Raw genomic sequence first — 16,610 nt, 5'->3', positions numbered from 1 at the left:
TAGCGATTTCTTTTATTGTTTAGATGAATCTTTCTAATTGGAACAAACTGGTAAATACCATTGCAAAAAAGATTGAAAAAAACGTTCCAATAATCCTCAACTGTGAAAACAAAGGAAAACTCGAAGTCCCAATTTATATTTGATAAATAAGATTGAAAACCATCAATGTCAGCATTAACGAAGTCATAGAAAAATTCTGTATTTTTTTTTTGACTGATTGAAATCATTTATATTAATAAAAAAGTGGACTGTATTATGGTCATTTGTGCTGAAAGGACATTTAACTGAAATAAGACTAAGAAAGGAGACATTATTTGAAAGTACAAGGTCAAGAATATATTTTTCACCAGTAGATTCCTGTACAAATTGTTGCAATCCGAGACCGTTGACTAAACTTAAAAAAAGACTATGGCACTTTTTATTTGGTGATACGTTATTAATCCAGTCCATTTTAGGAAAATTTAAATCGCCGACAATAATAAATTGAGATACAGAGTGGCATAGATTATATATAAATGAATTCATAAGTTCAATATAGGTCACATCGACTGGGGTGTAAGAAGGTAGGCTGTAGCATAAAATTAAACGGAGGTTATTATCCGTGTCAGTTTGAGTTATTTGTACTTGTTCCGATGTAATGTCATTTCTACAATAAATAGCTACTCCACCGCCAATTTGATGCGATCCTTACGATAAATAGTGTAATCTTTCAGACAAACAATAAAGTCAAATATTTTACTATTGAAAATGTTTCACAAACGCAAATAACGGCAGGTTTATTTGCCTCCGTAAATACATAAAATTCGCCCAACTTATTTGCAAGACTTGCATTTAGAATTATATTCGCCCAACTTTCGCAAAATTCGCCCAACTTATTTGCAAGAATTACATTTAGAAGATGTACAGAATTTTTAAACATGGATTTGAAGAAATTTCGTCATTACTAATACAACTCATTAATTTAGAATCGATTGATTTATTACGACATTGTGTTGTAAAAATTATTTTGTTTTGTTTATTCGATTTCGATATAAATGGTTCACATGACGAATATACAAGTTCCGATACACAAAGACTTCCGTGACTTAGATTCCTGTTGTTAAAAAGTAATTGCTATATTACGATTTTAACAATTCTGTCATTTCGAATACCATAATAATATAGCAGAGATTTTGAATTTAATAAGTTTTTGTTTTTTACATTTATCTTTTAACAACTTAGCTTTATATCTTTCTGCCTCGGTTAAGTTAGGGTTAACAAAAACATTTTTAAAGTCGCTCGAACTTATTAATAATTTTGCTGCTTTCAAAATTCAATTGCGATCGATCTTATTTTTTAAAACAACAACAAAAAGTGGTTTATTTTCTATTTTCGATTTGAGCTTAATAATTTGTTTAACGTCAACATTTATATTAATAGAGTTAAAAACTTCTTGAATTGAATTTTTATCCTCCTTTATCGCACTTGGTTTATCTAATACTTTTGATAGATTAATGCCAAATATTATTACATTATTTTCACGTTTCTCTCTTTCCTTTTTTTCAGCTGTAAGGACATTTATTAAGTGTAGTTGCTCTACTAATTTTTTAGTTGTATTTTTTCCATTTACAACGCTTGCCCATGATACTAAGGGTTTAACAGGTTCGACATTTTCAAGCACTTTTATTCTTTCTGATAATAGTAAGTTGGAATTTTTTAGTCCCTCGATAGTCATGTTTAAAGTTTTGATTAGTTTTTCTTGCTCTGCTTTGAAAACATTAAATTCTGTTGACTGAACATTCACCATTGTTGATAGGTTATATGCATATACTTTTAATATATATATATTTCTGTTCTTGTAAACACAGTATTGAACTAAAAGTTTATGTGAAAAGTTTATGTATTATTAATTATTAACCGGCTTAGAATATTACCTTTTCTAATTTTTATCAAATAACTTTCTTATTTTACAACATAAAATAAAAGTATTACCATTAGATTCAGAATAAATATTAAACCTTAATTTTTAAAAGATTTTCAACTAGTTTATTATTTAAAAGAAGTTTTAAACTAGTAAATATGGTTTTTCCATATTGATACCCCAAAAAACTCTTTTACCCTCACAAAAATATACAACAAAAATATTTTTTTACACGTTCTAATATATGTAGTTCTACTCTGCTTTTACATTAAGATATTTCTTAAAACTTTTTGTTTAAATAAAATTTAAGTAAAGTTGACCGATTTAAAATAGTGACCGGAAACACACTAACTTACTCTACTTTTAAATTGGATTTTAAATGTTATTTCAAAAACTCTATAAAAGACTTAATATAACAACTTTGTTAAATTATTTAGACGTACTTCGATGGCTGTGTTTTGACTTTTCTACAAAATCTTGTAACAGGAGTTGTTAGCTCAGAATTAGATTCACTACTTGCAGAAGAAAAATCATCTTCGGGATCATTTGAAACGTTAGACATTGCGGCTTCAAGAAACAGATCCCGAATAGCCCAATTTAATTTAATTGATGGTCCGCTCTCTGAATTTGGGGTAAACACAATTTAGTTTCATATATACCTTTTATTTTTTTGTTTATTTTAGCTATTTTTTTAATTTTTCTATTTTTTTTTTTTACATATCTTCATATAAAGTTTAAAACCATTAAAGATGTTTAAAAGATGTTTGATTTTGATTTAAAAGTTGTTAGAATATTAAAATGTCATTTATGTGCGTTAATTTGTTATTTAAAATTGTATCCAATGATTTTTTATATGCATGTTAAAATAATTATTTATGGTTGTGTCCATTTATCATTTATAAATATGTAAAAAAATTAGTTATTTACTATTTTGAATGACAAATTATAAAAAAATTAAAATTAAATCAAATCAAATATTATTCTTTATTATGTCAATAAATTAGTATAATTAGTTGAAACTGCTTTTTTAGCAATGTGGAGTGTTTGGCGATTTATTTTTGTTTGCTTTGCGCACTTATAACATGATATGTTTGGGTTTATTTCGACAACGTGATAAGAATCAATTGGCGACGAAAAGTTCAAAAAGATATGTTATTACTTTTCCTGAGTTTAACTTTGTACTTGCGCCAACCGATCTAGTGTTTGTGATAACGCAATTTCATATCGTTAAAAAAAAAGTAGTTAACAATTTTTCTAAAGCAGGTTCTGTGGTTAATATCGAATAACTTTAATTTATCAATATCTAAATGTTACACAATATATATGCAGAACCTTACACAAACTTTAACTTGTAGAAAAAGTCCTTATTTTAAAATTTTTTCAAAACTTTTTGAGTGAGATATATTGAGGAGAGTTAAATATATTGTTTTAAAACTATTCTTTTTATAGAAAAATGTTTTCGTTCAAATGAAGTTTTAAATTTTACAGTTGACAAAAAAAGAAAAAAAAATGCTATCGAGCTATGATTTTTTAATGACTTTTTATGCTTTGTCATACTTTTATAAAGCATAACAAATTGAATATAATGAATGAAATAATTTGATTATTTAATACTCGAGCAAGTTTTTTGTAATTACGTTTAATAAATTAAATTAGCTACAATCGATACAAAAAGGTGTTGTTGTTGACGCTAAGGTCCATTACTCTCAGATTACTCTCGCATTTTATCTTAGAAGATAGGTTTAAGAGACTTCTTTTTACCAAGTTTTTAATGTTGGTCTTGTCTTTTAAAATAGATTTAACCATGAAATTAAGAACAGCAAGTCATTTTATTTCTGATATATGGTCTTATCTTACTCTCTCAAGGAACAGGCAGAACTATTTGCAAAACATTTAACTCATCTCTACAATCTTAATAACCACGTATTTTCTGACGTCCAAGGAAACAGGTTAATCATTTGTTAAATATCCAAAATTATTATGATGTCCATTGCTAAAGTTATTTCTCTCTTAAACTCCTTAACAGGCTGTGAGGGTGGGACAGCTTATCACGCTCTTACTAGGCTTACAAGGCTCTCTTTGTTACTTTTTAAACTATTTAACAAGTGTTTTAATGAATTTGAATCTTAAATAAATTTGAATGCTCAAATGAATTTGAATCTTAAAATTTTTCTGCACTCTGGAGATTGCTGCAACTTCTCTTAACATCCAACCCTTCGTAACCAGTCCTCTTTCAATCATTTTAAAATCTTTGAATCGTTTACTAACAAACTTTTATACCTCATCTTAAGTCTAACAACTTACTCTCTAACCGTCAATACGGGTTTTGATCTTCTTGTTATGTTGGTTTTATCAGAAAGGTGTTATCATGCATTTAATGGAAATTATGAGACAAGAGCTATTGCTCTTGACATAACGGTTTTTTATAATATCTGGACTTCTCCACAAGCTTGCTTCATATGGTGTATCTGGGAAAGTTATTCAAGAAGTTGAATCATTTCTTTTTAACCGTGGCACAGTTGAAAAGTGACTGGACAAAAGTATAACAATCAGACTTTGAATTTTAAATGTCAGACTTTGGGTGTCATAATTGTTTTAAATCATTATATAGGTATTACATAACAATTTTGAACCGTTTTACACACTTAAAATGTAAATAAATAGACAAATTATGGTTGAAGTGGAGGCTTAAGGAAGCCTCATATTATTAGATTTTAAATTACTGCTTTTATTTTTTAGATTTAATGAAAGTCGCAAGAAACAAAATTTATCAATTTATTAAACTCAAATGTCTTTCAATAAATTAAAAAGAAAATAGTATACTTGTATATATATATTTATTAAAGAATAAATTCTAAAGTTTCACGGAGTGAAGTTTGAGATTCAATACAGTAAATTTCTTTCTGCATAAAGTAAGAGTGGACTCGAAGTAAACGTACAAAAAGTTTAGGAAGAATATAAAGCGAGAAAGCTGATAATAAAGATGCTGAATTAGGTCATTTTGATAACACATCTAAAGAGGCGTTGGCTCTTTTGTTAGATACTGAGATGACGAAATCTCAATATCAGATGTAGGTGAGGTAAAATAGAGGTGTTTTTCGAGCCGTAAATCATGAATAGCAACAGATTACTCTGTAGCAGTCCAATTCCAAGTATTGCTGGACTATACTGTCGTGAAGCTTTTGAGTGCATAATATGATGTTAGCTTTTAAAATGTTAACTCTGTGCATAAAACTGTATATTTTGGGGTCGGCTGGGCAAAATATTTATACATAAGTGACTAATGAGTTCGAAAACAGAAGCTTTGTTCAAGAAGCAAACTTGTTTCTTACCTGCTTTGTACCACGTTAGTTGAGAGGATTTTCTGGTGAAATGAAGAAGATTATTTGGAGAAGTCCACATCCATCACCAACATTGTATTGGTGAATTGGACGGTTTAGGTATGTAAAAAAGCCAACCAATGTAATTAATCCAGAGCAACAATTTCTTCGCAATGCTATTGGAAGCTTATCTACAGCTGCTTTGTCTGAGTACAAAAACTTAATTGTTCTTCACAGTGTTGATTTTGCTATGTTTGATGGAAAGATAGCCGCCTCATTATCTACAGCTCACAGTTATAGTCATTGCTGTTCAACTTGTGATTCAACGCCAAGTCAAATAAAATAACTTTATGTCGTTCGCATTTTGTCATTAATTGCATCGGGTTGAAGTACAGCTTTCAACACTTCATGCATGGTTTTGTAGCATGGAGTGTTTGCTTAAAGTTAGCTACAAAGCTAAAGTGAAGAAATGGGCATTAAATTCAAATGCAGATAAAGAAAAAGTCAAATCTAAAAATAGTTTAATTTAATCTAGGTTCAGAAACCTAGTTAACCTGATAATTATTACCAGGTCTAGTGGTTCTATATAATTAAATAATGGCAATATTACCTGACGTTTCTTTAAAAATGCAGAAGAAAGAGAAGCAATTATTGATGTTGATGTGCGTTTGACTAAAAAAATGTATGTTATGCTAGGGATCATCCATTAAGGACGTCATTTAGAATTTAAATACTAACCAGAAGTAGAAGTTTATTGGCAACCCTTCCGCGGAGATTTTTTATTGAACATAAGGCGCTATAATACATAAAAATCTCTGCGCACGAGAGCCAAAATTCTCTGACTTCTTGCCTTTAGTTAAACTTAGCGTGACGTCCTTTATGGATGACCCCTATTATCTATATGACTACACTATTATCTGGTTTCGTGATTGATGCTGATAAATTTAAAGACTATAGCATAGCTATTTGTACGAATTTGCTATTTGCAAAAATTTTCTGTGTTTTGAACCTGGGAACAACAATACCCATAAAAATTCGTACCCCTACCCTAAATGTCAACGAGTTAATAAACTTTCGCTATCTTTCACAAAATTTAAATTCATTGGCGGATTTTAAATTTCATCAAATAATCTTTTAGTATTCCAAAGTAATAATCATGTAAAGTTTCCACCAAATAATTATGTAAAGTTTTACCATACTTAAAATGAGAGAGTTGTAAGTTTTACATGATCGTAACTTTTTAAAGCAAAAGGTTTGTTAGATGAAATTTTAAATCCGTTGATGAAATTATATTTAATATCGGAAAAAAACGCTTTTTATTAGCTTGTTACCCTCACATTTGGAATGAGTGTGAGGTCAACCTTTTTGGGGTATTTTAGTTCTCAGGTTCCAATCACAGTGAATTTTTTTTTTCGAACATTCTTATTAAACATAAGGATAAACATACTTAAGTTTGAAGTTTGTCTTCAAGTGTCATACTTAAAACATCAAAAAATCTTGTGGAACCCATGAAACTTGCTAATTAGAAAAGCTATTTATTTAAGCTAATGTAAGTTCTGACATACTTATGTTCTAATGATCTAATGTTCTAACATTCTAATGTTCTAATGTTCTAATTGTTCGTACATTCTGTTGTTCTAATGTTCGAACATTCTGATGTTTTAATGTTCAAACATTCTGATGTTCTAATGTTCTAACATTCTAATGTTCTAATGTTCTAATTGTTCGAACATTCTAATGTTCTAATGTTCGAACATTCTGATGTTCTAATGTTTGAGTATTCTAATGTTCTAATTGTTCAAACATTCTAATGTTCTAATGTTCGAACATTCTAATGTTCTAATGTTCGAACATTCTGATGTTCTAATGCTCTAACATTCTAATGTTCTAATGTTTGAACATTCTAATGTTCTAATGTTCTAATTGTTCGAACATTCTAATGTTCGAACATTCGCACTTGTAATAACACTAGTTAATTAGATAAAAACTTTATTATGTTAAAAAATTGCATACAAATAATCCAAGTTAATCTTAATTCTAGTCTATTTTTGATAAAGAACATTACTGATAACTTCTTGGGTACCACAAAGTTTCATCTTTGTTCCTCCGTTGTTCCTCATCTATAATTTTATTCTTCTTTGTATAGAATAATGTTGTCGTTATTGGGCTGGCTTTTCTCGCGGCGATCTTTCGCATATATGTTTTCCTAATATCCATGGATCTGGAAATTACCGAATAGTGAAAAAATTCAATGTAACCTATTTAAAATGATATATACATATTGAATTCACTTTAATTTGTAAATAAAACTTGCGCGTTACACAGTCAAAATATTGTTCGTTTTTTTTCAATTTTTTTTTGATGTTTAGACCAAAACCTGCAAATTAAAATCATTTTTAAGATGATCGACGTTCGGGGGCAGATTATCGACGTTCGGGGGCATTTAAAAATACACACAAAGGTTCAATATATTTTGATTTTTTTTTTTGAAAATTAGGAAATTTCACACCTTTTCTATTAGGAAAAACAAAAATTTTTAGTTTTTTTTAGTCTTTTTATGCAGAATTTACTTTTGGAAAATATAGCCTTCTTTCTTTAAAAAACGTCAATTTTAGCCGAATGCATCATAACTTTCTTGTTCTGCAAAATTACGAAGTAATGTATTATTTAAATAAACAACGGGAAATTTAAAATGAGTACCATATACCCTCTTCATATATTAAATTTGTAATTATATTAAATGTGTATTAAATATACTGGTAATATAAGTATATTTATAATACATATTTATATATTATTATATACACAATATAGAATATTAAATAATTATTTGTATTTATTCATATATTATTGTTTTTTTATATATTATTAATAGGTATCGCGTTTACGGAACCGAATTTTGTGCTTAAATTTTGTGCCACATTTTCGTAGTCTCTTCAAAGTTAGCGTGCTTGAGGAAGGCTTTTTGGAATAACTTTTAAGTGTTCGTTATCAACATAGTTTATTTTTAGAAAGAAGAATAGTTGAAGCATTAGTTCGATTTGGTTTTAATTATACTTACTTGATATATTAACGAGTTTATTGATGTCAAAATTTTGGTCGTACTTCTGTGGTGAAATTAATGTCCATGATATAGTCTTTTTTTTTCTATCCGATTTTTTGTTTAAGTTATTCATTTATCTATGCACCTACCAAATTTCGTTGAAAAACATTTTGTAGCAGTCACCCTATTTCTTGCTGCACTTTTGTTACCTAATTTACATTTTTGCCGATTTATCGCGGGAGACAGAGGGGTACATTGATTATTTATATAAATATATTTTTTTATATATATATATAGCATTCATATTAGCAATATTTGAATTATGTCATAAATTGATATTATAAACCTAGATATTTTACAGTAAAAATATAATTAAACAATTTGTAGGTTTAAAAGAAATTGTTTTATTAAAACAATTTTCAGTAAATAATAAAATAAGACTTTGATTTTATATTTCATTTAGAAATAAAATGCAGAAAGAAAATAAAGGTTTCACATAGCATTTCGTATCATATTCATAATATAAATTAGATATGAATTAAATTAGTTATGAATCATATCTAATTTGAAGTTTGAACATTGTCTTTATTTAACAAGGAATCTCTTTATAAATCAGTTATTTCAATATAAATTTATTTAACTGTATTTAAATTATTACTTGGCCACTATCTACTAGCTTTATGTATAACTTAAATATTTCTTTTGCTGTTTTAGATGCTCAAAGTTGTAGTGAAATGGTGTCAGCCGACAACATCAGTTAGTTACTTTCTGTATTCACTAGCTCAGTAGTTATTATATAGATACTACTATAATATATGTTCTATATATATATTTTTTATATGCAAATTTTTATATTACTTTGTAAAAATAAAGTTTATTTAATTTTTGTTTAGATGAAGTTGCTTTAGGGATGATCTGTCGGTTATATTCCTATTATATGATTCAATATTTTAGTATTTAGTTATTTACTATTAGATTTCAAATACAGTTCTTTATTATGCCTATGTTGATTGTTGTCAAGCAATATTATTTCTTGTTTTATTTTTGTATACTTAATACTTAAGTTTTATTAAATCACTCTTTTTTTTCTGTAGACTAATTAGAACAATTAATCAGTAAGTTAAGTTTAAGTTGCTTTAGTTAATATATCATTTAAAATTATTTGATTTCAAATTGGGATTTAGGTGAGTACGGCCAGCAGATATGTAAGTTTTGTAGACTTATATATTTTTCAACATATAACTAATTGATACATCATTACAAATATAAACTTCAAATAAATGTTCTAGTTTAAAATTGGCATTTAGGTGAATATGGCAAACAGATATGTAAGTTTTTTAGGTTTCAATATTTTAAAGTGTATGAATTATTAAGATATTATAACTCGAAACAAGTGTATTTTAAAGTTAAAAAATATTCCATTCAATTTCCAACAATTTTAATATATTTTCTTTATCTTTAGCAAAGCTTACTTTAAAAATTGGTAAGAGAATTCTTATATATATATATATATATATATATATATATATATATATATATATATATATATATATATATATATATATATATATATATATATATATATATATATATATATATATATTTACAATATTTCGAGGTAATATAGATACTCTAGTTTTCAAGTATTAAAGTCTTAAGATACTTGAAAACGACATCTTTAATAGATTTTATTTATACAAATAAAATCTATTAAAGATGTCAACATTTAAAAAAAATATATATATATATATATTGTTAATTACAAATAATTTTAAGTATGGTTTCAATTATGAAATAATTGCATAGTTATGTTGTGTATTGCATTTTTTCTTTTTTTAGTATCATCTTCACCGGTTATAATGGGTAAGGTTTTTATATTTTTATTTTTCTATATGATTTTAATTTTCAAATTATTTTGAAAGGTTTTGCAATATTATTTCATTTTTTCATATAAGGTTTTTCATATAAGGTTATTTTATCATATAAAGCTGTGCTATAGTATTTTATATTTTTATTTTTTAGTGCCATCATCATTTAAGCAAGTTGGTAAAGTATAATCTGAACCTTTCAACATGATTGTAATTGCAAAATAAATACAAGATTTTATTTTTTATTTTAATCACACTCTCTTATGACCATAAATGGTCATAAGAGAGTGTCACTAAAATAAAAAGTATGGATGGTACTCCACTCTCTTATGACCATGGATGCACCACTAATGTATCTTTTTAATCTAGTGGAATGTGTTTTTTACTTCTTTGTTGTTGTACTTTAAATATTCCATCAGATATTTCAAGAATTGAAACATTTTTTGATATTATAGTACAAAAACATCATCAGCATATCTACTATAAGTTCTACATTCATCTCCCATATTTGGTGGTTGTCTGGTATAAATTTGTTTTTTAATTTATTTCTAATTTCATTTTTAAATTTATTATTCAAATTTTTAAATTTATTTCTAAATTTTTTTTTTAATTTATTATTCAAATTTGGAAAGCTGTAATGGCAAATTTTTTTTTAAGATCGGTGGGGGTGGGGGGGGGGGAGGCATATGCCTCTTCCGTAATAGAAACACCACTTGTATATGTAAGATCTTGTATAAAATAATTTTATATTATATACTAATTTTACTAATTTTAGTAAAGATATAAATATATATAAAACCAAGTCGTTTTTGATACTAGGATGTATCAAACCATCACCACCACACCCACCTCTATTGCTAACATACACCTCATATTTTGGTGGTTTACTATAAATTTAAAACAACTTTTTTGTATATTTATATTGTTTATGTCTTTAAAAAAGTTGTAGCCCACTCTTACACCTATCTTTTGACACCAAGATATTTGTATTTCGATAAGAATTGAAGATATGACAATTTAAGTGTAGAATAACATTTTGACCACAGTTTCTTCAACAAATCCATATATAGAAAAATCGGTACTTAAACCATCATAAGTTTTGAACCAATTGTTTGATTTTGATAATTTTTTCACCTTTAAAGTACTGTAATAATCCTCTTTCTAATGATATATAACATTATAGTATTCAAACAATTTGAAATTTTTACTCATGTATCTAATATTATTGAATCTGTTCCAGGAGTTTCTCTCCTTGCAGTGTGTAATAATAATAATAATAATAATAAAAACTGATAAAGTTGTTTTATTTTTTTGTGATAATAGGTCTTTGGCAAATTGAGGATCAATAGCTTTATTCGTTTATAATTTTCTTGTGAAAATCATAACAGCATGCATGAAAGTTTGAAGTTAACATTAACGTATGTCATCATGAGTATGTGTGTCTGCTGATCAAGGGGCCCCATTTTTTAGGATAGGTGGGGCCCAGGATGCAATCGCACCCCAGCACCCAGGACCAGTCTACCACTGGGTATATATATGCTTAATGTATATGTATATATATATTACATACATGTACATTAAGTGCATATGTATGTGTATATATTATATATATATATATATATCATATATACACATACATATATGTATGTGTATATATTATATATATATATATATATATATATATATTTATATGTATATGTATATATATATATATATATATTATATATAAAATATACAATGATATATAAATGATATATATATATATATATATATAAATAATATTTATATATATAAATATATTATATATATATATATATATATATATATATATATATATATATATATATATATATATATATATATATATATATTTATATAGTACTAATTGTTTAGATGAAAAAGTTATTATGGGATGGTGTAATAAATATTGGAGTAGCAGTTGAACAATTTTATTCAGGATCTTTTAAATGCAATAAAGGCTATAGTGCACGCCGGATAATTATAACTGAACGTAATCAATTTGATTGTTATTGTAATGTTTTAGAATCTGGAAATAGTCAACCAATATTTGAATGTATTTTAAAAAATGGTGAGGAAAAGATAGGAATGTCTTGCTCAATGAACCCAACAACTGCAGCAAAAAAGATATTGAAAATAGCTAATGTGAATGTTTCAATCAAAAGTGGCAATACTTTTTTTGGGTTTGATAGAAAAGAAGTAGTTAATTTGATGAATGCTACTAATAATACTGCAAGTGAAACAGTTAATAAAAATGATAAAGTAGTAAATAAAGACTATTCTTTAAGCTCTAGTTTTCCTTCGAGAAACTTAAAATGGCATGGGATTGTTGATTATGGTATAGCTGTTGACAACATTAACTTTCACTGCAAACTTGGTAGTGGTTCATTTAATCTGCATTGTGGCTACGAATCAATACGAATTGCAAAAACTATCAATTTTGATGAAATTGAAATACACTGTAGAGTAGTATGTGAAAATCAAATTCCAATATTTAAAGTATTTACAATAGAATTACCATTAGCAAGCTTTTCCAATGTAAAAGCAACTGTTTGTGTCAAGCAAATGTTAAACTTCTTAGGGATTGAGAGTAAAAAAAAGTGGTCTGGCTACGAATTTTTTGGTTTCATGAAACCAGAAGTTTTAAAAATAATATCTGCTAATCATATGAATGTTGAGGTATCTTCAAAACAAACAAAAATTTCAGTTAAAAAAGTGTTCAAAAAAGTAGAATTTGAAGACCACATTCCTTTAAGATGTGCCTTATCTATTCGAAGTCGAAATGCAGGAGAGACTAGTAGTTTATTAAACTCTAAATCAGTTAATGCACGAAATGAAGCTATACACGAACTGGTTGAGTATATATCATTTGGTGATGTAAAAAGTAAGACTTTAAAATTTATAGATTTTGACTTTTAGCATTCTTTTTGACTAACTTTGTTTTTATATGGATTAATTATATATATATATATATATATATATATATATATATATATATATATATATATATATATATATATATATATATATATATATGTATATATATATATATATATATATATATATATATATATATATATATATATATATATATATATGGCATTTTATAGGTTATATTCAGCATCTGTACACGAAAAATCCTTCCATAATCACCGAGACAATCGATAAAATTGAAAAACGTGTTGAGCTAAATTGTTCCCAAACAGCTGAACTGTTACTTGGAAAATGTAATTTATCACAACGTGGTTATAAAAGTCTAAGAGCGATTATGTCAAAAAATTTAATCGACTTGCCAACTTACACGAATGTACGAGAATACTGTTTAACCGCAGAAGTAGGTCAAATATTAAAAATTCACAATGATAGTGAAAGTATTTGTAAGTGTATGGGAGCTAGGACAAATCTTGCAGAAACTTTACAATGTATTATTTCCTGTAAAAAGTTACTTCATGAAATGGAATTTCTTAGCATCGAAAAACAAGCAGATTTGTTTACATATTTAAAGCAAATTGATTCAAAATTGTATAATTCTATTGATTCAACAAAACGCACTCTCTTTATAAAAGACACTGGTGATAATTTCCGGGCTGCATCTAGATTTCCAACAGAACAGACATCGTTTTCACTCCTAAATTTAAAAAAATTAATTAATTCTCCAAGTGGACAGTTTATAACAACACTGTGGAGGGGTAGTGAATCTAAAGTTATGCTTGATACTCATGTCAAGTGTCATTATGAAGAACTTACTGATCTTATCATACATGGTATTAATTTAGTAACTCCAGAAAATAATTCAGTTGAGCACTTTAACGTACTTTGTTTTTTTGTGGCCGATTTAGGTTTCTTAAAGAACATAATTGGTTTATGTTCATGTACATCAACTTATGGATGCTACCATTGCTTACTAAAGAAAGACAAATGGTCTTTAAAAATTAAGCAATCTGGAGAAAAGCGTAGTGTTGCTGTAATGACAGAGTTAGGTGAAAAAGTGGAGTCTGTCTTGGGTGAAACACCTGACCACAATTCTGCATTGTTTAAAAAAACTCAGCTTGAAAATTATGGCCAATGGGTAAAAATAGTAATTAATATAATATAAAATTATAGAAAAAAATTGTATAATAATACGAAATAATAAAATTTTTTAAAAAAAGATATAAGTTATAGGTGTATGTGTATATACAATTATTAAATTCCTAATTATTTTAACTTTTTAGACCACAATGTTGTTCAAAGGTTTTGTTATTGACCTAATGCCACCATGTGGTTTACATCTTATATTGGCGCATCACAGATATATGTACAAGTTTATGTATAATGTCATAAATAAAAGGAACATGGATAACATAATTAGCAAGGCATTTCGAAATATTGGTTGTACTTATTTGGCTTATCAAATCGAGCAATATTTTAAAAGGTAATTAAAATCTACAAATAATAATATGAAATATATGCCATTGTGTTGTAATTATTTCAAATCTATTAATCAATTTTATATGGAATCGTCTGTTTTTTGTAACAAAAACAACAAAATTGAGATTGCACAACTAGGTTGTTTTATCAAAATTTTAGTCATACTGCCAATTAAAAATGTTATGAGTTAATATTTCTGTGTCAGGTTTTTCAAATTCATACATACAATTTGTATGATACGAACTCACACAACGATATGCACATACATAATATTTATTATATATGTCAAACCATAAAATCTCATCATTTCACAGTTGCTGTTCCACTTTGATAAAAAAGCTTTTATTTATCTAGTTTTTTCGTTTGTTTTGGAACTCTTTCTTTTCCTTCTATTTTTCTTATTTATATTTGTTATTGCTACAATTTTTATGTAGGAAAAAAATCATGTAATAATGACATGATTTATTTATCTTTGTATTATTTCTTTAACCTTGTAAGTACAGTGTTGTAGCTGGGGGGGGAGGCCTAAAAACCTGTCATTAGGATCCCAAAATTTTAAAAAAACCTTTGATTATTAGGTATTATTCAAATAAACAAAAAGCTCAAATATGGGCCATTTAAAATTTGAAATAGGGCCCCTTAATTGGGGTAGCCTAGCCACGGCCCTGTGTATGTAAGACCAATATAGAATTTCAAAGTTAATTTTTATGCCATTTATTTATAGCAAAAAGAAGAGCTATGATGGTTCTGAAACTTTAAAAATCATTGGAAATGATTGTAAGTTGTTGGAATCAAACATTGATACTTTTTTAAATAGTTTTCTTGCAGACGGAGAAAATTGGCATGATCAAAGTGCCTTGAAATTGCGACAAATACTCGACCTCTACAAAAGATTTGCCAGTCTTGCAAAGTATTTCTTTATGTTTTATGCTTTTCTAATTCAATGTTTGAAATTTTCATTGTCTTATATTAGTCATTGCCTATAAGGTTATAATGTTATTAAATGTATAGCTAAATGTTACTATTTTAGCGATGTTAGATCAACAGCTCCTGACTTGTCAGGTACTTTTAATGAAAGGTGTGAAGAGTATTTTCAAAAATTTATTACCTATGCTGGATCTGATTGTACTGAAGGAATGCCATACTTACATTACTTAAGAAGTCATGTTGGAAAGCTTATGGTATTCTACGCTAGATTTGGATGGGGTTATGGAATGTTTAACTGTAACGCAAGTGAGCATTTAAATAAACAAATCAAGTTTTCAGAGATTAACGAGACAAATTTAGATATAGCAAGGTTCCAAACCATAATTAGGTTAATGCGTTTACAACAATTTATACTAACAGATTCAGTTATGCCAAAAACAAAAGAGATAATTTGTTCTGTGTGCAAAATACCTGGCCACAATAAGAAAAATAAAAGCTGTCCTCTACACCCTAGTCACCCGCCAATACAATTTGAAGAATCAGACGAAGAAGTTTAACAAAAAAAATTTATATGAGAAGAACTGTGATGTTCAGACTTTTACTTTCACTTTTATGAAGTAAAAAAAAGTTAATTGTTTTTGAGAATTAAACACTAAGTTAATGAAACATCAAGTTAATTCCTTCGGTTTTATTCTTTGCAGTCGATTTATGCATATTACCGAGTGTGTATAAGTATATACATTATACGGAATAGAATGTATATACATGTATACACTATACTATGGAGTGTATATGCATTTAGTGTGTGTACATGTACATTTGATGTATACGCACTCCGCAGAGTGTGTATACATCAAATGTAGTGCATACATCAAATGTGAGTTTACATGTAGGAGCACTCGATCTGTGTACACTCGATCTATAGATCGAGCTTTAAATGTATGTAAATCGATTTATTTACGATCTTTTTATGTACACTCTGCAGCACCTATGGCGCAGAGGAGTGCATAGGCATAATATGACTTAAATAGGGATAGGCGCAGTGAAGTTTAAATACATAGCTTGACCTAAATTTAGATACGCCCAGTGCATGGTGCATACATAGACTTACTAAAAGTGTGATA

The 16,610-nt window shown here is 27.4% G+C and overlaps 2 protein-coding genes and 1 long non-coding RNA gene across 6 annotated transcripts in view; all 3 read left to right on the top strand.

Moving 5' to 3' along the window:
* The window catches only part of LOC105848876 (calcium-activated potassium channel subunit alpha-1), a 108,370-nt gene extending 104,796 nt beyond the window's left edge, over positions 1 to 3,574 (top strand). For 3 of the 4 annotated variants that reach the window (XM_065795296.1, XM_065795298.1, XM_065795299.1), the window contains 2 exons: positions 2,338 to 2,532; positions 2,932 to 3,574. In XM_065795296.1, coding sequence (XP_065651368.1) covers positions 2,338 to 2,532; positions 2,932 to 3,186 — 450 coding nt within the window. In that variant the 3' untranslated portion in view covers positions 3,187 to 3,574. The remainder of the gene's footprint in view (positions 1 to 2,337; positions 2,533 to 2,931) is intronic. The other variant, XM_065795297.1, reaches the window with a different exon arrangement.
* Positions 3,575 to 8,156: 4,582 nt separating this feature from the next.
* LOC136078956 (uncharacterized) lies at positions 8,157 to 9,575 on the top strand. Its single transcript, XR_010637814.1, has 3 exons — positions 8,157 to 8,513; positions 8,727 to 9,019; positions 9,157 to 9,575. It is a non-coding gene; the product is annotated as an uncharacterized LOC136078956 (long non-coding RNA).
* Positions 9,576 to 10,529: 954 nt separating this feature from the next.
* LOC136079528 (uncharacterized) lies at positions 10,530 to 16,163 on the top strand. Its single transcript, XM_065795294.1, has 6 exons — positions 10,530 to 10,653; positions 12,025 to 13,033; positions 13,260 to 14,218; positions 14,364 to 14,563; positions 15,284 to 15,469; positions 15,590 to 16,163. Exons 2-6 carry the CDS (start codon positions 12,025 to 12,027, stop codon positions 16,041 to 16,043), a joined length of 2,808 nt encoding a protein of 935 aa, XP_065651366.1. The 5' UTR covers positions 10,530 to 10,653; the 3' UTR covers positions 16,044 to 16,163.
* The last annotated feature ends 447 nt before the right edge of the window (positions 16,164 to 16,610 follow it).

Source organism: Hydra vulgaris, chromosome 04 (assembly GCF_038396675.1).
Source record: "Hydra vulgaris chromosome 04, alternate assembly HydraT2T_AEP".
NCBI lineage: Eukaryota > Metazoa > Cnidaria > Hydrozoa > Anthoathecata > Hydridae > Hydra > Hydra vulgaris.
This window is presented reverse-complemented; position numbering and strand designations above follow the sequence as displayed.